Below are 21461 nucleotides of genomic sequence, written 5' to 3'. Positions count from 1 at the left end.
AATCACAAAACACGTTTTAGATGTGTCACCGACATTCATACGGTATCCACCAATTCGATGCGGCTATTTCAGTGTCGGTGATGCATGTTTTTATAGTGACTATATAGCCTGGACCACATCAACTTATAACATCCGTCTCATTAATATGAAGCGAGTCAGTGGTGTGTGATTGACAGTGCGCAGGGACCAATCACAAACCGGGCCATTTTCCTCAGTCACTGCTCAGGAAATCGATGGTAATATTTAAGGCACGAGCGCCCGCTTTTCCCCTCACAGGCGACCGTAGCTCCTCTTCAGCCTCTAAAGACAAGCCGAGAGAGACCTAACTGTGAGAACAACAAGAACAAGATTTGCTAGGTGAGTTTTACAAACAATTGTTTTACTTTTATAGTGCTCCCTGGGATTCATTTGTAGAAATCAGTGTATGCAGTTGATGTTTGTACATATTTTTTTTATATGCGGGCCTTCTGCTGAACTGACCCCCTCAAAAAATTGAAGCACAAGCTCTCGCATGAATTCAGTGATGTTAACATATAGGGTTCCACTCAGCATGCCACTGATATTCTGTTGATTATTATTATTTTTTTTTTATGAACAACGATAGTGGTATTTTGATTAACATTTGGAATGTTGAGTGGTTGTACAGATGTTCACAAATCCTAGAGATTTTAATACACATTCAGTTGACAGACAGATGGTGGCTGGTGGTAATAGTCAAACCAGTACCCTGAGTTCTCATACAAAAATATTTACTTTTTTTTAACGACTGTAACTTGATTGTGGTAGTCCACCTGTAACATTGCCGCCACTACTTCCTTGGTGTGAAAATGTAGAAAATGTGAGCTCATTGTGATTCATACAACTAGACATTCAAGCAATTTTAGAGGAATATAAGATCATTTTCTTTCAGTGCTATCTTGTTAGATGCAACCAAATTCCATAGAATCTGAAGTAGGGTATATAAGAACTAACCTGTTGAAGTTTTAGCCTAGAGGATAATAGATATGTTGAAAAAAAAATGTATGCACAATGTATTGGTCTGAAATTCAGTCTGGGACAAATTCCGATGGCCGCAACATGATAATTGTTTATTAAACCGGTACTTACTTTTCCAGGCATTTGCAAATAAACTTGCACTGCTTCAGCTTGTTGAGTGGTCGGGCACAACTCGACCACTCTTTGGAATTGTTGCGATTAATCGTTCTTTCTTTCTTTTTTCTTTTTTTCCGGACAATTCTTCTCCGCGGGTTTTCTCTTAAAACGGTATATGGTATGAACTTGTAACTTTCAATATATATCGACCCTCATCCGAAGTGGTGCATATTACTCAGGTGTCAAATTACAAGTGATTTTATCTGAAAAAGTGACCAATTACTTTCACCTATAACTCTTGAACTAAACAATCAATGATGTTTGTACTCTGTAATCAGATAGACCATTAATGGCTTAACATTTTTTGTCGTGAACTCGCTTGACCTTTACTTCCGGGTCTACCGGAAGGTCAAAGTTAGGTGAATTCAAAATGAAGACGTTAGCCTGACATCAAAACAAAGCAACATTTCTTCCAAACGGTTCACGGCATGATCACAAAACCTTGTGTGAACTTGTACCATTTTACAAAGATGTTATAAATTGTGTTACGTCATCATGACGTCATCAGGTATCAAATTACAAGCGATTTAAGGGCAAATTTTGACAAAATAGTTTGCGTTATATCTTTTGAACTAAATAGAGTATCGTGTTCGTTTTTTTTTCGTGAGGTTGTAGACTATGCCGTAAGAAACATTTCTTGTTCCCGGACACAAAACCGCTTGACCTTTACTTCCGGTGTTACCGAAAGTGCAGTAAAAACTTAATATAACTCAAAAGCGGAAACATTTTACCACAGACATACATATTATGCAAGTGTTTAGTGAGAAATGCAAGTCATAAAAAAACAGTGTGATGAAGTCATTCATCCGAAAGGGCGCCACTAGCGGCACATAAAATAGTGTTTATTTTCTTTAATCTGAAGACCATCGGTTACCAAATCGCCCCTTGATATTCTTTGATTAACCACAGATAACTTGGCAAGGTTTGAAATTCATGACGTCTTCAGACCGGAAGTTACGTCTATGAGAATTTGAAAACGATCATATTATAAATTGAATGCTATCATTTGATCCATGTCGTATATCTTCGTAGCCCAAATAGTGATATCCATAAAAAAGTGAACCTTTTGCTTCCAAATACTAGTGACGTCATCAAACCGGAAGTTAGGTGTTATAAAAACATACAATTATATTTTTCATATTTCCGTACGTTAATTATCTTTACAATAAACATTTATCTACTCCGAACTAAATCAGTTTTTACTTCCCGTTTTTTTTAATAATGACGTCTTCAAACCAGAAATAACTCGTATGTGTGCAAAAAATGTTTACGGAAATTTATCACACCGTTAACGATGTAATTTTTTTAGCAAAATGATTCATTGTGATGAAAAGGATTTTATTTCGTGATCCTTTGTTATTGCATAAACATATTCATAAATTAACTCGGCAGTTTTTTATGAAAAAAATTGCCTGCCCGACCACTCTGCGTTTGTAACAACAAACGCGAACCTCTAGTTGTTGTTGTTTTTTTTAAGATAAAAAAAAGAATAGAATCCTATTTGTGAGAAATTATTTTTGTAGACTTTTGCGTGAGTCCATTCAGGCCGTTGTATAGTTCGCTGGAAATAATCAATCCAAATCACAGTTCGCCCTAGCCTTTCGCCAAATCCATCGTGGCTTAACTTGCCGGCATCAGACAAAGCGGCGAAAAGCGCGAAGAGACTGGAGCGGGAGACCACACACGCAAGTGGCGAAGCCACGAGGGCCTTTTCCAACTTGGCAAGAATGTGTTTATGTTTTTCTTTATTATCTCGATTTGTGCTACCCCAAACGGGTAGCAAAATTCCAACCAATCATCATCCTTTTAGTGGCTACTACCAGGACGCGTCGACGCCCCCGGATGCTTGCACAAAATTTAAAAACAAACAATGCGAGTCTAGTTTTCCTCAACCTCGTCCCCAGTGCTTACTTTATTTCCAACCGTGTTTCCAATAGTAAACCCTGGATAGTAAACTTTCTTCCTGTATCCGGATTCGATATCGCAATTGGCTAGTAATGGACTTTTATCGTGTACTTGGTGTTGTTATTCACAACGTGCAGTACGTGTTTCACGATCATTCGTCCACGCCTTCTCAAAAACATTCCTTTCCTTTTCCAATTTGTTCATATTAATATGAAATGTGATACTGCATGTTGTCTTGATAAGATCGTAACAATTTAATTAAATAAATCGCTTTTTCTTTACTCACGCTGTGCACGCGCTGCGACGAATTGACTCTGTTTTTACCCCAGACACCGCATACAAAAACGAACGATAATGTAACGCACATGCAGGCACCAGACTATTTCTCATTTGCATACATGTTCAAAAATCTTGCACATGCAAATGATCCAATACCAGGGTGAGAGAGCAGGTAGTGTTGGGAGCGTACTGCTCGACACCCTGGGGTCGAGGTTGAGTTTTCCTCGAAATCATATTTTTATTTTACCTATAAAAGTATTTCAAGAAATATTTGAGTTTATGAACTTATTTTTCATCTGAACTTAATTAGTTGCTCTTACGTTTTCCTTACTCACCCTTCTTTTACAAATGGAAGCAACTAGGCAATATCCGCGTTGTGATTAGTTAACCTTTCGGCATCTTCTTATTTGCATAAAAACTATGAATAATTCAACAAAATCAAATTGGAAAAGGCCTCGTGGCTTCGCCACTCGTGTGTGCTGACTTAATCTTTGCTCCAGTCACTTCGTGCTTTCGCAGCTCCGCCGCTCTAAGCCACGATGACCTTGGCGTAAGGCTAAGTTCGCCCCGACAGAGAGAGTTTTACTTGTGAAATTCAGCTATGCCTCCTCCTCCTCCGGAGTTATATCCGAGCGGATTTTTAGTAAATTATTGTTGTTGCTATTTTTTTCAGCCGGCAATCTGCTTGAGTGTTGAGGATTCCTTTCGTGATAGGTTTGAAGAACATTACTTGAATGTTAGTGTCTGTTACTTGGCATTTACCGCAATAAAGCGTCACAATAGAGCTGTGATGAGGTGGGAGACTTCATCGTTTTGTTTATGTTCATCTATAGGCCTTTTTGATTGAATGATAACATAAAACGTCGTTCGTAAATTCTTTAAAAGAAACTCACTTGATATCTTGTTTCAATAATAGCGCAATACAGATTCACAGTCACGGTACTTTTCATTGACAAAACATGGCTATTAAGGTTTGACTGCATTTCTTTAACATTTTCTGCTAATTTACGAATAGTTTAAAATTTATTATGGTTCCTGGTGATTCAAATTTGCGCACTGTCATTCTTTGCAATGTAATAAAACATTGTTTTGGGATAAGCTTGACCCTGTATATTCCAACCCGTCAAAGCAAGCATCACTGTATATTCTACCTCGTTTCTTTTTCTCTGTTGATTCAAACCCTTCCTTTTCAAACACAAACAGATGTTGTGATGTACATGTAAACATGTTTTCAGCAATCACTCTAAACAATTTAGGATGCAAAGTTGGTCATGGAAGAACGAGTGCAGGAAATCCGGACCTGTCTTGTTGGTGTTACCAATGAGTCGGATTGCAATACCTTTTGCACTTTTGAACTGTGTCAGTTTGCTAGTTCACAGTTAGTCTTGGTACCAAGACCTTCGTTGAATATTTTTTCTCCGCGCGAAAGTAATATTGCACTTTAGACCCGCGATACAAATCTGTTATCGATTCTGCAAAGTATTCGATTCTTATTCACTGTGTTTATTCAACGAGTATCGATTATAGCGCAATCGTTCTCTTACTTCCACTTATGTAATGCATTGAAGTGCGCCCTCTGTTGATTGAAAACAATTGTTTTGCAAAAGTGTTCATTAGTAGTATGATTACACACGTACACAAACACAGGTAGTAACGTCTTGGAACAAAGACTAGTTCACAGTGCGCAATTCCGGTTTTATTATTAGGCTACTTTTATAAGCAATGTATGATAAGAGAGTCACCCGTTAGTAAATAGAATAAACTGGACCTTGATGATTGGATGATGATGCACAACGTATTAATGTAGCTCAAATTGCTTTATCTATCTGGAATGTAGAAATCCTGAATAGATATGATGTTTGCAGAAATTATATGGCCCTTCTGCTCCGCTGTCTGCTTTAAACTTTTCAAGCACAAGCTCTTGGGTGAATATTTGCATGTAGGGCTCAATATCTGGGTTTTCACCCAGCATGCCCCCTAGATTCGAAACAACCATGGCTTGATATTTTGAAAATCATGTTTTCTTTTACAGCTGGAACATATATTTACAAATCCTACAGATTTTCTAAGACTCGATCTGTTATGAAACAGATGGCAGTTGATGCTAATAGCAAAAATGATCAGCGCTGATTTCTGAATTTAACTTTTGGATGAGACATTAAACAAAATAAACCACCTGCATTTAGCAAAATAAATTTCGTTCAGTGAGATCGTTAAATAGAAGCTTTTCAAATTAGATTAGTTTTGACTAAGCATACACGGTTATTCATTTCTTTTTCAAACGACGGCAACTTTTCATAAGTCTTACTTAGGCCTAGATGTGATTCCCCAGTTTGTCTGCATGACTTCAATATTTTTTCTCTCATAGATCATTTTCCCGGCATTTAATTTGTTCTCATGTTTACGTATTTTATTGTTATTTTTCTTTACAGATGAAGATCTGTGTGGCAATTTTATCAATCGCCCTACTACTAGGTAACTCTATCAAGCTTCGAGCTTCCGTTACTGGGCCGGTTCCCTCGGACGGTGATGGTCCTGCCTCTCAGGTGTGTCAGATGTGCTGCCAGGGACCTGCTGCTATACCCGGCATACCAGGTCTGCCTGGACCTGTAGGGCCGATGGGGCCATACGGTCAGCCGGGGTCAAAGGGCGAGCCAGGTCATGAGGGTGAGATTGGACCAATTGGCCCTATGGGTGAGCGGGGAACACATGGGAACCCTGGGGACGACGGGATAGGGTTGCCCGGCAAGGTAGGTCCGAGGGGTACACCAGGGTTAGTTGGAGCAACCGGTCATACTGGCGTCAAAGGTCAAAAGGGTGAGCCAGGGGAGACACCAGACGACTCCAACCAGCAGGTGGCATTCACCGTGAGGAGGTATAGTGCTCCAGATGTGTCTACGAGCATTGACACCCGTTTGCCCTTCCAGCAGACCGCAACGCTATTGCCGGGTACCAGCTTCGATCTCGAGACTGGCACATTCACGTGTAGTGTGTCGGGCACCTACGTGTTCATGTTTTCTATGAACAAATATCCTTCCAGCAGCACTCTGTACGTCCAGCTCCGGAAGAACGACGACGTGGTTGTCTCTGGCCATAGCACTGCTTTAAGTCACTATGAGTCGCTGTCTGGGAGCGCGGTGCTGGTTCTGCAGCAAGGAGACACGGTGTATCTTACCATGCGTGGCAGGGTAGGTGGTGGTTCCTCTCACGACACCTCATTCAGTGGTTTCCTCATTTACCCCGAATAAATAAAATATCACCACACATAAATACATAAGGGCATCGTGTTGCTGAATACTTAAAAATTGCATTCCATTTTGCGGAAACAATAACACCTGAATTAAAAGAAATAGTAGTTGAATGTCTCAAAATTATACTGTAATTATTTGTTTTGCCTTACCCACACGCACATCTTTTAAACAATGGCTATATTATTGATAGACATTGAAAATAATACTTACACTTTTTGACAACGTTTTTGTTTACACTGTGGAATAAAAAAATTCTGATGAAAATATCTTGAATATTTCATTTATACCATCTTAGTACAATTATGAACAGGCCTAATAATAATAACAACTGTCAAACGGAGACTTATACTTGCGGTTACAGATAATTTCAATCAATGTTTTCGTCCTTTTGCCCATGAAAATATTTTTTTTTGCAAATTTGCTTCTTAACTGTACACAACATTAACGTGAAACTAAGAACAAACCTCAAACCTGATCCCAGGCGTGTGATATTACTCTAACTTCATGATGTCGTCATTGGCTATCAAATTACAAGCGATTTTTGTTCAAAATGCATGTATTACTATTTTTAATCATTTTATAACTCATGAACAAAATGAACAATCACGTTCACACTTTGTGATCATATTTGATAAACATTTTGATTACAAAATGCAAAGTCACATGACCTCTAATTCCGGGGAAACAGGAAGGTCAAAGTCATCTGAATATAAAATGCACATAGAAGCCTAAACAAACTGACTAACTTCTACGAGCATGAACCCTGGTACGAACATGAACCTTAGTCAACTGTAAAAGATGTGGAAGTCTTGGTGACGTCATCATGATGTCATTCACTCACTCACTCGTCTGCATAGACAGCATAGGTCCGTCGCGCCGATCGACTGTGCCCGCGTCCTACAGCCTCATTCCACATTCAGTCATAGGCCGTCCGAGTTGATCCAACCAAGATGATCTTGGACGGCCACGGTGTCTCTTCCAGCCGGGAGTGGCCATTAAAATTGGACAAAATAGTTTTGACCTATGTCATTATTTGTTTGAACTGATATGCTGAATAGTGTACCTTGTTCATTTTTTTTGCTGTGGATGTACATGATGCCTTGGGAAACATGTCTCATTCCCGAACACATTCAATCGCTTGGTATTTACTTCCGGTGTTACCGGAAGTGCATTGAGAATTAAATGTAATTTGAAAACGGAAGCGTTTTACTAAAATCAAATGATGGAAATGTATAGTGAGGGAGGCTAAACACACAAAAAACGCCACGATGACGTCATCCTCACAAAGGACGCCCTCTAGAGGCACGTAAAAGACTTTTTTATCACTGGTCTTAAGTTTATAAAAAGTCCCTAGATGTTTTTTGGACAACAGCAACTGACATTGCGAGGTTTCAAAATCCGACCAGAAGTTGTTGTAGAAAGAATTTGAAATTATCTAGTTTCAATTTTGTTCAATGCCAATCAATTATTTGATCAGTATCCATGACTATGTTCCTAGCTCGATAACGATTTGCGTTACAAATTTGGGCTTCGGCTGCCAAATGCTGTGACGTAATTTAACCAGAAGTTATATGTTATTAATACAAACACTTCTTCATTCATTGTCATGTTTTGTATTTTTAGAGGTTCTCCTCACGTCATGAATCAATAGGTATCGTCCCTGAAACAAATCAATATTCAGCTTGCACTTGTTAACTGTGGACATAATCAAACCGGAAGTAATGAGTGCGTATAAATACATATAATTTCGTCACCATTTTTACGAAGAGCCACACATGTCAAAAATAAAAAAATTTCGATTTCGAGGTTTTCCCTACTTCGCTTTAAAACATCGTACTGTAAACCATTTTGACATGCTTCTTTAAGTAAAACATCATTAAATTCTTAATTACATTCATGATGCACTGGACAGGCATCTAAATTAGTGCATTCTGTGTTATCTCGTAGAAACACGGACGTAGGTGCCCCTTGAACGCATACAAAACAAAAATCAGATGGACGGAAAGGCGTAAAAGCAGGTCAAATGAGATTTTCGTTTTGACGAAGAGCCACACATCTTTTTTACATTATCAGTTGCGCGTGTAATACGCGCACTTCTTGCCTGTGGAAAATCACGTTGAACAGAAAGGGCCTAAATGTAGGAAACGTGGATATTCGTTTTTACAAAGGGACAGGCATCTTTACTAATTGGTGTTGGCTAATTAACTATTATATTAAATCTGTTTAATGGGTTTACATAAACGTTTACCGTTCAAGAAACATGTGCATGTTTTCATACAGCATAAAGGTGTTACATTCAAAGTAGTAGTTGTTGTGGAAGTTATAAAATTGAGGAACTTCTTTTACGATTATTTCAAAAACGCTTTTTTTTTCAAAATCCACATGTGTGGCTCTTCGTGACATTGATGACGATTTGACAGGCCAAAATGTGCATTTTCTTATACAAATGGTTCTTTTGAAGAAAAGCTAAATTTTGTTACTCTTGTTTTGTTTCTATATAAATCTGTTCACAACTAAACTGGGCAATATCCAATGACATGCTTGTCTACCAGTTACTCTGCGTTTATAACTCAACACAAGTGTTGATTTAAATAAACAGACAACAGACGAGTTAAAGAACATCAAATAAATGTTATCGTTACAATGTAATTTTTGAACATTTATTTGTCAAAATACAACCACACTGATTACACTTAATAATGTCATGAAGCACAATGCGACAAATACGCATTACAACAGTGCGGACGGTGCTGGAGCGGTTGGATTGCTTATTCTTTTGGTTTTAAAGTTTTGTTGTAGGATCACGGCCTCTGGATCCACCCGTGCTAACAATGCCAGCATATTGTCATCAGAAGCTTGTCTTCAGACAAATAAACATTGATTTTCCAAAAATATTTCCAAAAACACTTGAAAAGGTGTGTTTCTGGAATAAAACATAGTTGACACGCCTTCAAATCATTTATAAAACTTCAAATTGTTCTTTTTAAACGAGGTTGCATTTGAATTGCACCAAAATGAACTCAGAATAGTTCTTATTCTAATAATTCTTAATTCTTATGTCCTAAAAGTCAAACCTCAAAGGAACAAGAACAACATTTGACTTCAGCAGAGTTTTGAGTTAAACAACTATGTATATTAATACACTACTGAAGGGAATAGATTCTTTGCTTGACTTAACAGTTGTTTTGAGTAATCAGAGTTTGACTGATCGTGATTTCACTGTACACTTTATGTTTTGCCTCAAAAAATTTAATTGGAATTCAGACGTTTTAGTATGTGGTTTTTGAATTAAAGTTAGGCCAAATTGACTTCGAGAGTTTAATTCTTATCAAATACCCGTTTATGATTTTATGCCAATATTTGTTGGAAAAATATGACACTATCACGTAAAAAATGTAGCGCTTGTCAGTTACAATACACAAACTGGTTGTAAGAAAAGTGTTTACAACACGAAGTAATCATAATGTCATATGTATCGAATATAACTACTTAGAAAAAGTAACTTAATATTATTCAAAACTCTAGCTTTTGATGATTTAATAAACTACCTGCCGTATTTTAAACTCCGATCCTACTGTTACACTTTATTTCAAGTGTTTCAAACACTTTTGCAAACAAAACCTTTTGTTTGGAAAAAGTCAATCGATTTCACAGGGAAGTAAACGCACAAAACCATTTTGATATATACTCTTGGTTGGAATCATATTTTGACGTTTATGGCACACAACCTGTCTGACTCTCGTCAGCAATTTCTTCCAAATTCTGATGTTAAAACTGTAATTAACTGTAATCATAATTGCTTTGATATTAAATGAATTTGGGTTGGTGATGGGTGGGATTTGAGGGTCGGTTGAGGGTCGAGGGTGGATGGGGGTTTAAGATGAAGGAAGATGTTGGAGATTAATGGTTGTTCAGTTTTGGGACAGCAGTTTCGGGGAAGTGGGGGTAGGGTAAGGGCTAAGGGTAGGTGGTTGTTGAAGAAGGGAGAGGGGGCGAGCTCACGTCCCCTATAAAAACAAACGGTTTTGGTTGTCTATAATCAGTTTTAGTTTCCCTCCACTGAGATTCCCTCCAGAGGATCCCCCTCAAACGAATTATATTTCCCAAACTGTAAGAGTAGCCATTAAAAAAAAAGAATCCATCCGCAACATGGCTAAATAGCGCCACTTTTGGACCCAATTGCATCCACAATGCTCAGAATTGGAAGCCCCAAGTGCAGACCAGAGGTACAATGTCATAATCTTCAATCCACTAATTCCATGGCTCTCAAATATAGAATAATTTGAATGTGTAACTTTTATTCATGAGCTCAGGGGATGGATCTTTGGCCTATTTACTGGGATACCCTATGGAGGTTATTTGCTAAATATTTCCAGGAAAACACTCACAATTTGCGACGGGGTAGCACAGCAGTTTAGCAATCGTGATTAGTGCACAACGCTGCAGATGAAAGAGGTGACAAAATGGATCCATGAGCTACTAAATAATGGGGTCTAAATGTCTAAGGATGATCGGGGCAGTGAGAGGATTGAGCCACTCCTCTTCCATGAAATGTCCCATAATTATGATCAACGTCTCAAATAGCCTCTCCTAATTCAAACATCTACTGCCCGGCTTCACTTGCCGATCTCCGTTTAGAAATGAGGGCTTGAGGTCTGAAGGTGGGTTTCTTGCGCCTTAAAACCAGTTTGCTCCGGGCAGGTGGAGACAGCAACTCCGATTTCAAACACTTATCGAGCAGCCATCGATCAGTGCTACTGTATGGATGCGAAACATGGACTCTAACTCCTACGAGTCGGAGACAAAATCGCAGCCGGTCGGGTGCAGTTAGCAGGCCACTGTTACCAGCACTCGCAGCTGGAGACACACAAAGTCATTCTCTGGAAACCAACCCACGGATACAGTAGGCGAGGAAGACCGAAAATATCTTACACCGGGATGTTGCAAAAGGACACCGGTGTAGAATCGACAGACGAACTGGCCACCCTCGTGCGGGACAGAATTAAGTGAAAAAGCCACAGGCCTACTCGAGCCCGCCTATGGAAAAACGAGTTTTGACTTTTGAACCGAAAAGTTTTCATTTTTTTGACCGAAAGGTTATTGATGAATGGGAATACATATATGCTAGGTCGGTATTAAACACCATGTTTAAGACTGGTTGGAGTCTGATACGCTGGAATGCTGATAATTGCCCTCTGCTTCGCCTTGGGTAAATATCAGCATTTCAGACTCCAATCAGTCTTAAACATAGTGTTTAACATCTCTCAAGCACACATTTATTTCCTCATTATTCTATATTTTCGTTATTGACTATTAACATTTAATTCTCTGCGCCTCTCATATTCACATTTAGTATTGCCTATTTAATACATTACCGTATTTATTGACTGTTTCTCTTATCTGACAGCCATAAACAAATTGTTTTGTTTCTGTTTGCATTACAAGAGTTTTAGTTTCAATTTGTTTGTGTATTTCATCAACATTTTTTTTTAAGTATTAACAATCAACGCACGCGTGTATGCTACAACATGTACATATATTCTAGAGCAATGCCCTCAATAGCTACGTACCGTCCATTTCAACTCAACATCTTCTGCATCCCCAGATCTTCACCAGTTCCAAGTTGACGGTTCCCCAAATGATAACAAGGAATTAACTCTGCTGGTCAAAATAATGGCCTAACTGTAGCCTTTTTACAAGGTCGACCTGACTCTCACTGGTATATGACCGAGTGGCTATGGTATAAACAGCAAGGCGTTTTGATCGGAGGCTTTACACACGCCAAGAAAGTGACTTGGGAGTTTTTCCAAGTCCCGGCTTCATTCCATATATATAGCTGCAGCTCCATTGCAAAACCGCATGCCCGAAGCCAAAAACGGAACGAAGCCGCAGCTTGAGAAACACCTTACTAGGCCTTAATTCGACTTCGGGCGTTTTGTAAGCTTAGGCTTCGTCTCTGGCTTCGGAACATGGCCATCAATGTTAAGCCCCCTAACACATCAGTGGCTTTTTTCACCGGATTTGGGAGGAGGGGGAGGGGCTTGTGGTCGTCCAACGACCGCACCCCACACTTATATCGGCGCTACGCCATTGCTTAAGAGATTATTCATTGTCGAGATGATTAAACAAACAGAATGACACCTTCTGGTGTGATTAATTTGTCCGGATATCACCAAGGCTAAAGTTCAGGATGACTCGTTATGCGAAAGTCATCAAATAACAAACACAGGAAATCTGGTCATGCAAAACATGCCTATCTTGTTTATATGGGGGGATATTTATCTTAATTCATTTTGCGTTCTATTGTTGAACTGTGTCATTAGTTTAGCTAACTAATTGTGCTTTGTAAGTCCATCATAGCACATCATATATTCCTGCATTTCTGGGAAGGTTCATTCCGACTGGGGTTTACACAATTCTAAAAACGCACGTCCAACAATACAATGCTGCCAAAATATGATACAAGGCTGACAGCAAAGTTCATAGAAGTTCACTTAACTTTCTTCCAGCTTGTATGTAATGTATCTTAGTCTTTAAAATCCCCAATAATAAATAACAATGCCTTACCCATGGCCACAACTATAGACACGGGGTACATGAGCCCCCCTTCCCCTTCCCTCTCCCCCTTTCATCCCCCTTCCCCCTTCTCCCCCTTCCCACCTCACTGCTTCCACCTCCCCCTTCTTTTCCCCTTCCCCCCTCACTGCCTCCCCCCCCCCCCGCCAGTGGAAGACCTTAGCCCCTCTCCTCTTCCCTTGTGCTTCAATTTGAGATCCTGACTTGAACAAAATGCACTGTTGTATAACAGTACGTTTCATCTGAGTTAAGTGCATCCATATAATACACCCAGGCGCTCCCAGATTTAAGTTAAATCCTACTTTGGCCGCCATCTTGATTACGATTTAATTCCTCATGCAATCCTAAATAAATCGAAACAATTCAATGGACTGAAGTGCCAACTGCACATTTAATGAATCACAGCCAGTGTAGGTCAATTTTCTATCCACCAATCAGAGTAAGTCACCCAACAAGTCGGTGATCACCAGTGGGTCGTTTGTGATTGACAGGTTGTATGTGTCAATCACAAATCGTGTGTTTTTGATGTACGTGTCACCGTTATCCATATCCACCAATAAAATACGGCTATTTCAGTGCGGCGACACACTGGTTTTGATTATGACTGTACAACATCTACCACATTGACATCACTTCCTTCTTATTAATATGAAGCGAGTCGGTGATGTCTGAGTGACGGCGAGCAGGGACCAATCACAAACCGGGCCAGTCACTGCTAGGGCAATCTAAGGCAATATTTAAGCCACGAGCAATATCTTCACTCCTCACAACGACGCAGCTCTTCTTCATCCTCACGTACAAGACAACACTAGAGAACTGATTACAAGAACGACATTTGCTTGGTGAGTGTTTGAAAGAATTAATTGTTATTTTTTGTTTTCTTTTCTTTTTTTCAGAAACAAAAAAAGTTGCCTTTTTTGCACATAGTGATGTTTCAATTAGCGTGGGACTATTTTTATGATTATTGCTGAGCGCGGTGGTCGTCTTGAAATTTCCCCTTTCTGAACAAAACTTCAATTATTGAAACTGATATTGCGTGACTACTGATACACGAATGTTAACAGCCAAACAAGCGGGCCTATATTCGATCCGCACCATTTTGTGTACATGATTTTTAAGTTACCTTCAAACATTGTTAACAACAGTGTGGCTAGTCGGAAACAAACGCTCTATGGTTTCACTATTAGAAGGCGCAAATATGAACGGACCGGATGATCATGTAAACAGTTTTATTCTACTTCATTTCTGATCATGTGTAGAGTTGATATAAATGTGTAAACATTATGCGGCCCTTCTGCATTCTCTGCTCTCAGCCTTAAAAATTCGAAACACAAGATCTGGGATGAATTTAGTGATGTTTGCATGTAAAAGGCTCCACTCAACATGCCACTATTAAGATTCTGTTGAGTTTTTGAAACACCGATAGTGGTATGGGCCTTATTCACGAGTCGGCCACATTGGAATGAAAGTCATGTGAAATCTTGATTTCTGGAACTTGTTTATAGAAATAAAATGAAATTAATTACTAATTAAGTCGATCATGCTTCAGTGAATAATTTCAAACTTGTAATTTAATGTTCCTTAATGTGTTAAGCCAGATTAAAAAAAAAAAACTGACAGTAAAGTAAGGCTGCATTATGCCTGCATAAACAGTCTGGCGCCATCCCATTCAACAGTTAACAAGTAATGAAATACATTTAGGGAACTCGAAAAAAATGGCTAAATGCATGTAAAAGAAGACTAAATTATTGTGCAGTAAATATGAATTTTTTTCAAGGACATACTTTGTTGAGAAACAAATGGTGGCTGATGCTAATAGCCAATCCGGTGTTCTAATTTCCCACCCTGTTGAATAGTTATTTTTGTAACGAACTGTTAACTTGAATGCCACCTGTAATATTGTCACCTGTAATATTTTATTAAACCTGTGGAAGTTTCAGCTCAGTAGATACGTACATTTTGAGAAACCTGTTGAAGTTTCAGCTCAGAAAGAAGTTGTGTACATTTTGAGGAAAATGTATGCGCAAAATATTGATTCTCGTAATGGAATTCCGTCCGTTAACGTTCGTACAAGAGTGTTCCCGCCGGCATACCATAAAAAAAAAATCTATGCTAAGGTTATCCGAACGATTTCAAAAAGAATTTGAAACCAGTCTTATCTTCACTTTCGACATTGCAAAGTTTCTGTAGGTACTTGTCCAAGCATTGCAAATGATTTCACGTGATTTTATTTTTGCTGAATGCTGACATAATTTTGTTTAAAGAAAATCTGATTTAGTGATGAAATTCCAAACTAGTAATTATTAAAACAAAGATATGATTGAGTCCAGTCAGAGCCTTTGGAAAACACATTTCGCTTGAAATATATAAAAAGAAATCAATCCTTAAGGCAAAAAAAAAAATATTCGGTCTCTGGTTAGACCAAAATTCCGGAATTGACGCGGCGACGCGGCTTTTTTTTTTTTCAAGCTTGGATTGTACAGACAAGGTGGGGTACTATTTTGCTTTTTTTGGTGTCCTCATGTATACATTGGTGTCCTCCAAAATTTGCCATGGTGCTCTCGATCATTTGCCTGGTGCAGTTTCCCATTCCGTGGTGCTCTTTGGTAAAAAACAATTGAGGAAGTGCAGAAATAGAGGGCGCTGTTGGAGCTACGGAGGAACATTTTGGAAGAAAAAAGATTAACGCGCATAATTAAAATCCATGCGCGCGCTGACCAGAGACCGATTTTTTTTATTTTTTTTGGCCTAATGTTAGAGATATTTTTTGCGGTGTTTACGTGAAAAACTCAGCTATGCCTCCCCTACCAGCCCCCAAGTTATCTCCGATCGGATTTTAATGACTCATTTTTTTTTGGTTTTATTTGCAGCCAGCAATCTGCTCGACTGTCGAGGATTCCTGTCATGATAGAATTCCAGAACGTTTACTTCAAGGTGAGTGAATGTTATTTAATAATTATTTGTGATCCTGAGCCAAGTGTTGACAAGATGGAGAATATCAAGTGCACCTCGTATGAAGTTTGTAAATTACTCAAAGGCATTGATGTCAGTAAAAGTCAAGGTCCTTACAACATCTCCCTGACAACATCTCCCACAGAATTCTTAAGGAGGGAGCAGAGTTCCTTGCACCTTCGCTCGCTAAATTTGAAACGGGCATTGTACCCGATGAATGGCGAAGGGCTTATGTGGTTCCCGTGTTCAAAAAAGGAAAACGGGGTGATCCCAGTAATTACAGGCCTATCTCGCTTACGTCTGTCGTGAGTAAAACCCTTGAAAGAATTGTTTGTAACAGGCTTATCAAGCAACTTTACAATAACAACACTCTTGATGACTTACAATGTACTTAAGAAAGGCAATTTGTAAGGTACCAGACTATAAATCTTAAAAACTATTTGCGCCACACAGGAGATCAGCTGTTCATAGTTTGTGGACATAGTTGGCGGTTTAAGTCATTAAAAGCAATAGATTTTGCAGTTCAATTATTACTCAAACATGCTACCGTTAAGTTAAGTTACCTTTTACTGGCCATTTCATGCATCATGATTGTGATGAAAAGTTGGTCCATTGATTTTTTGTTTCACTTTCCCTGAGCATATAGGACTGCCTTCCTAATTTGAAACTTGTAAGTTGTATACTGATGGACCTTTTCTTTGTTTGTCTGGAGCTATAGTATCAATAATAACGTGAACAACGCCTTTTTATTTTGATATCACCACTCGGTACAGGGTAATTAAGTTGCAACGTCATGATTGTTAAGTTTACAATTTGTGACCTCCACTTTGCCAAATTTTGAAATTTGTCTTGCAGTAAACTTGTTTTGTATTTAATTTGTTTTGCAATTAATATGAGCTGAGGTAGGTAAACATTGGTATACATTATATTTAGTGCTTCATCAGCCCAAGTCAACATGGTCAAAGCTACATGTAGTAACTGTTGATTTTATCTAGTGAAGATAGCAAGGTTCCTTCCGAGAATACTCTGGTGTAACAAATTTACAATACCAGAAGTAATGTGCAGTGGAATTCTGCACAGGATGAACTCTAGGATAAGTTGTTATGACATACATCAAAAACACTTAAGATGTGAAACAAAAGAATATACTTATCATTAAACTTTATTTCCTCTATTTTTCTAACTTATTTCTAGGCTAGACTAGTGTGGGAGAAAATAGTCTTGAGCCACAAATAGTTACATACACTTTGTGCACAATAAGTCGGGGTACCATACCATATTTTAAAAATGACACTTTGAGGGCCATGTACGGGGGGGGGGATGGTCTCAAATAACGTTTAAAGTATTTTTCCATTGATTCCCATGGGTCACTACATATTTTGAGGGGGGCAGCTAAAACAGTATGGGCCACTACCAACCCCTAGTATTAGGTCTTTAACTACCTAAAACAGCTGATAGTTTGTATGGATCGGTTGTGCTTTGGCAAGAAAACTGCGAATTTTCGGAAGCCCTTTTTTTTCGTTCGCTAGCCTTACGTTGCTGTCAGTTTTGTGGACGAGAAAATAGAGCAGCTACTACTGTCTCGTTAGTTACACGGCAAAATCCGTTTGTCAAGTTTACGGTCTACAATGGCCCATTTGAATGAGTGTTAGACCCCATTTACACGTAGGGCTGCAACATTTAGGCCTCCCTTGTGCGACAATAAAACTGGCCAGGTCGCCGTTGAAGGTTCAAAGGAGGCCGAATGGTTGCCTAGGTCGCTCAAAGGTTGTACACGGGATGTTCAGACATCGCCATGGACGCCATGGTCGCCGTAAATTTGTGATCATGTTCAACACAGTCGCACAAAGGTCGCCGAGGAGGTTGGTTGCTCAAAGGTGGCTCAAATGAGGCAGAAGGGAGGCACGAGCATTGCCGTGATTGCAGAATGGATGCACAATGGTCGGCCAATGGTCGCCACGTAATAGATCCGTTCTGTTGCAAATTTTACCGTCAATCTGGACGATGCTTCTGCCATTCTAGTGCCTCAAGGGTCGCCTAGGAGGCAGAAGCATGGCTGAATGATCGACCAGTGATCGCCGTTAGTTGCCGATGGTCACCGATAATGACACAGAGGAGGCACAGAGGAGGCTTAATGGTTGCCCAAACATTGCTCGGGGTCGCCGATTTTGCCTATAATTGCGTTGGTTGCCGTAGGTTGCACAGGACAAGCACAAGGGAGGCAAGCAAGTTTTCACGAAAAAGAGTCAAATGACTCACTTTGGGATTTCTGTTAAGTTTCAAAAGTCTAACTCTGATCCCCAGTTTTACTGACCCAAATATGTTTTATCTCATCTTCCCGTACTGTTTTCCATAGTTTTTTGTATTTCAAATGTATTGTTCTCTTTACAGATGAAGATCTGTGTGGCCACCATTCTGTCAATCGCCCTCCTTCTGGGTAACTCTGTCAAGCTCCAAGCTTCCGTTACAGGGCCGGTTCCCTCGGACGGTGATGGTCCTGCGTCGCAGGCGTGTCAGCAGTGCTGTCAGGGACCTGCCGCAATACCCGGCATACCAGGTCTGCCTGGCCCAGCAGGACCGATGGGGCCGTACGGTCAGCAGGGGTCAAAGGGCGATGCAGGTCAAAAAGGTGAGATTGGCCCGATTGGACCTATGGGTGAGCGGGGAGCACCTGGGAACCCTGGGTCTAAAGGTGATGATCTAATTGGCCTACCTGGCAAGATAGGTCCTAGAGGTCTAACGGGTTTAGTTGGAACAACCGGGGAAACTGGTGTCAAAGGTCAAAAGGGTGAGCCAGGGGAGACACCAGACAACTCCAACCAGCGGGTGGCATTCACAGTAAGGAGGACGGGCCCTTCGGATACCTTTACGAATTACGACTCCAATTTGCCCTTCGATGAGACCAAGACGCTTCTACCGGGTACCAGCTTTGGCCTAGAGACCGGTACATTTACCTGTAGAGTGCCGGGCACCTATGTGTTTACGTTTTCTGTGCTCCAATACACTTCAAGCACTACCCTTACCGTTTGCCTACAGAAAAACAACGACGTGGTTGTCACTGGCTATAGCGGTGATTCAGGTAGTCAAGAGCAGGTGTCGGGGAGCGCAGTGCTGGTTCTACAGATAGGGGACACGGTGTATCTAAGCATGGTCGGTAAGGCGGGTAGTAGTTCCCGTGGATACACCTCATTTAGTGGCTTCCTCCTTTACGCCGAATAATACAAATTATATTTCCCTTAATAAGTATACGTTATCAAACGCTTTGGCGATGAATCACTTACGCCATCACTCATTCGTTTTCCCGAAACAAATAAAGCGTTAAGGAGTAAAAAAAAAAAAAAAAACATATTTCGATATTTTTATTACATTAGTCATCGTGTGTCGTATTCTTCGTCATTTTGATGTGAATAAGGCAAACACGACATTAACTGTAAATGTTAATTTTGTTAAAAAGGTTGTGGAATGCTCGAAGACATTTCCGTCATTTTCGGGTATGTGTAGCCTAAGGTGTGATGAAATAAAAACGACTATTGTGTCTGTCATGAAATGAGTACAGAAGGTACTTTTGAGAGCTGTTTTTCAGGTCCTGTTTCGACCCGAACGTGCAATTTGTGTAAAAGTTGTCGTTGGAGGCAGCAAACAAAACAAAGTAAATCGTGACGTAATAAACAGGACTTGTTAATACTACGCTGCATCGGGAGTACAGTTGGTAAACATTACCTGCATGAGTATATAATCATTTCGGTTCAAATGAAGATGCGCCGAGAGTGAACAGATTGTAGCGGATCGGTGCGGATCGGTGCGGATTGCATACGTTATCGTATATGCATAGGCGTCGCGGGGGGGGGGCAAGGGGGCTTTACGCCCCCTCTCCCCCCCCCCCCGGAAAACTGGAAAACAAGGAAGAAAAAAAAGAGGCACGAAGCCATATTGCTGTTAATTTGATTGGGGAGGAGGTTAAGGGCAAATGCTCCCCGGCTCACGCTCGGAAAAATGATAAGTTGAGAATATAGTGAAAAAGTTGAGACATTTTGGGGAAAAATTTGCTTTGCCCACCCTGGCGACGCCCATGCTTATATGTTCCGGCTTCTAAGTTTTGTTATCGGATCATGCCCTCTGGATCCACCCATGCTCACAATGCCGGCGTTTGTCCTCGGAAGCATGTCCTTATTGCCTTGCATTTGCGAAGGCCGATTTCTAAAGGTTACGTTATACCATATTTTGAATGAAACAAACATGCACACAGACATATGTTCCATTTGCGGGCGAAATCTTTGAAAATTAATTTCTTCCGTTTGGAGGACCGTATCTTCATGCAACTATCAGGGTTTGTTTCCCTTATAATGATCCAACTGTGTGCTAAAATTCGTTTTGATATGTTTAGTACTTTTCGTTGAAATTGGAAATATAGGCCTGGCTACCTCCATTTTTAAAAATTGTAACACTGGTGTTTGCAATATCTGTCAATCTTTAACAAGGTTCCTATCCATTGCAGTGTGCAGTAGAAATTTGCAGAATAGCCTCCTTCGCGAGTTATTAATTCATAAATATCACTGTTTTTTCCGGCTTTCATTGGTCGATACCGAAACACACGCGAAGTAACGCCGAGTGACGCTAATGTCAAATGAATATGCTTATATGCGGGTTGTCATTGTTTCTTCAAAATCAGCCAACCTGGAAACCACGCACTTGAGTTAATTTGGTCGTCAACAAAATCCTCGTCGAAATCTACCTTGAAGATAGTTCAAGGTGTAACCCAAACGTTTGCAACAACAGATTAAGCTGAAATTCGGAGTATATTTAGATGATATACGTGTTCAACTGCTCTTGAAATAACTACTTGAGGCGATTTCCTAGAAATTGAGGTAAATACATAGTTTCGGCGATGTTTGTTCACTGACATGAAGTTAACAAATTTTTCTTCTGTTCAAATTTAACAAGTGAGCATATTTTCTGAGAAAGACAACGTTTAAAAGACCATGTTTTTCCATGCATGAATTTCACTACTCTGTTATAGCGTCCAAGTACGTAATCGGATTAACTTTGTTTAACGACGGCGACTCTTAGGCCTTTGCATCCACACGGCTGCTTAGACGACGACACAAAATTGATTCCCGGAAAAGGTATCTCAATCAAACGTCTATTAATTGAAAATGTATGCTTCCGGATAAAATGGCTCGAGGCGTTTTGTTACGGGCGGATTATCCTCGAAAGGAACTTGCATTGAATTGCACCACATGACTCAGAACAGTCTTACATGTTCATAATTCTTATTTTCCCCCTTCCATGTTAATGACAATTTAATTATTCTATTTTTTGTTTCAATTGCAGTTAATTGACTTATTC

At 39.8% G+C, this 21461-nt stretch overlaps 2 protein-coding genes across 2 annotated transcripts; both read left to right on the top strand.

The window, feature by feature from the left end:
- Positions 1 to 5768: 5768 nt before the first annotated feature.
- LOC119744553 (complement C1q subcomponent subunit B-like) lies at positions 5769 to 6663 on the top strand. The gene has a single exon (XM_038220529.1). It carries the CDS (start codon positions 5769 to 5771, stop codon positions 6582 to 6584), a length of 816 nt encoding a protein of 271 aa, XP_038076457.1. The 3' UTR covers positions 6585 to 6663.
- Positions 6664 to 18506: 11843 nt separating this feature from the next.
- Positions 18507 to 19334, top strand: LOC119745446 (collagen alpha-1(X) chain-like). The gene has a single exon (XM_038221795.1). It carries the CDS (start codon positions 18507 to 18509, stop codon positions 19332 to 19334), a length of 828 nt encoding a protein of 275 aa, XP_038077723.1.
- The last annotated feature ends 2127 nt before the right edge of the window (positions 19335 to 21461 follow it).

The sequence above is a fragment of the Patiria miniata genome, unplaced genomic scaffold (assembly GCF_015706575.1).
Source record: "Patiria miniata isolate m_02_andy unplaced genomic scaffold, ASM1570657v1 HiC_scaffold_7, whole genome shotgun sequence".
Classification (NCBI taxonomy): domain Eukaryota; kingdom Metazoa; phylum Echinodermata; class Asteroidea; order Valvatida; family Asterinidae; genus Patiria; species Patiria miniata.
Note: the sequence above shows the minus strand (reverse complement) of the source record. Positions and strands in the feature narration are given on the sequence as shown.

Coding starts and splice junctions, on each gene's coding strand:
- LOC119744553 (XM_038220529.1), top strand. CDS start 5,769: ATGAAGATCTGTGTGGCAATTTTATCAATCGCCCTACTACTAGGTAAC.
- LOC119745446 (XM_038221795.1), top strand. CDS start 18,507: ATGAAGATCTGTGTGGCCACCATTCTGTCAATCGCCCTCCTTCTGGGT.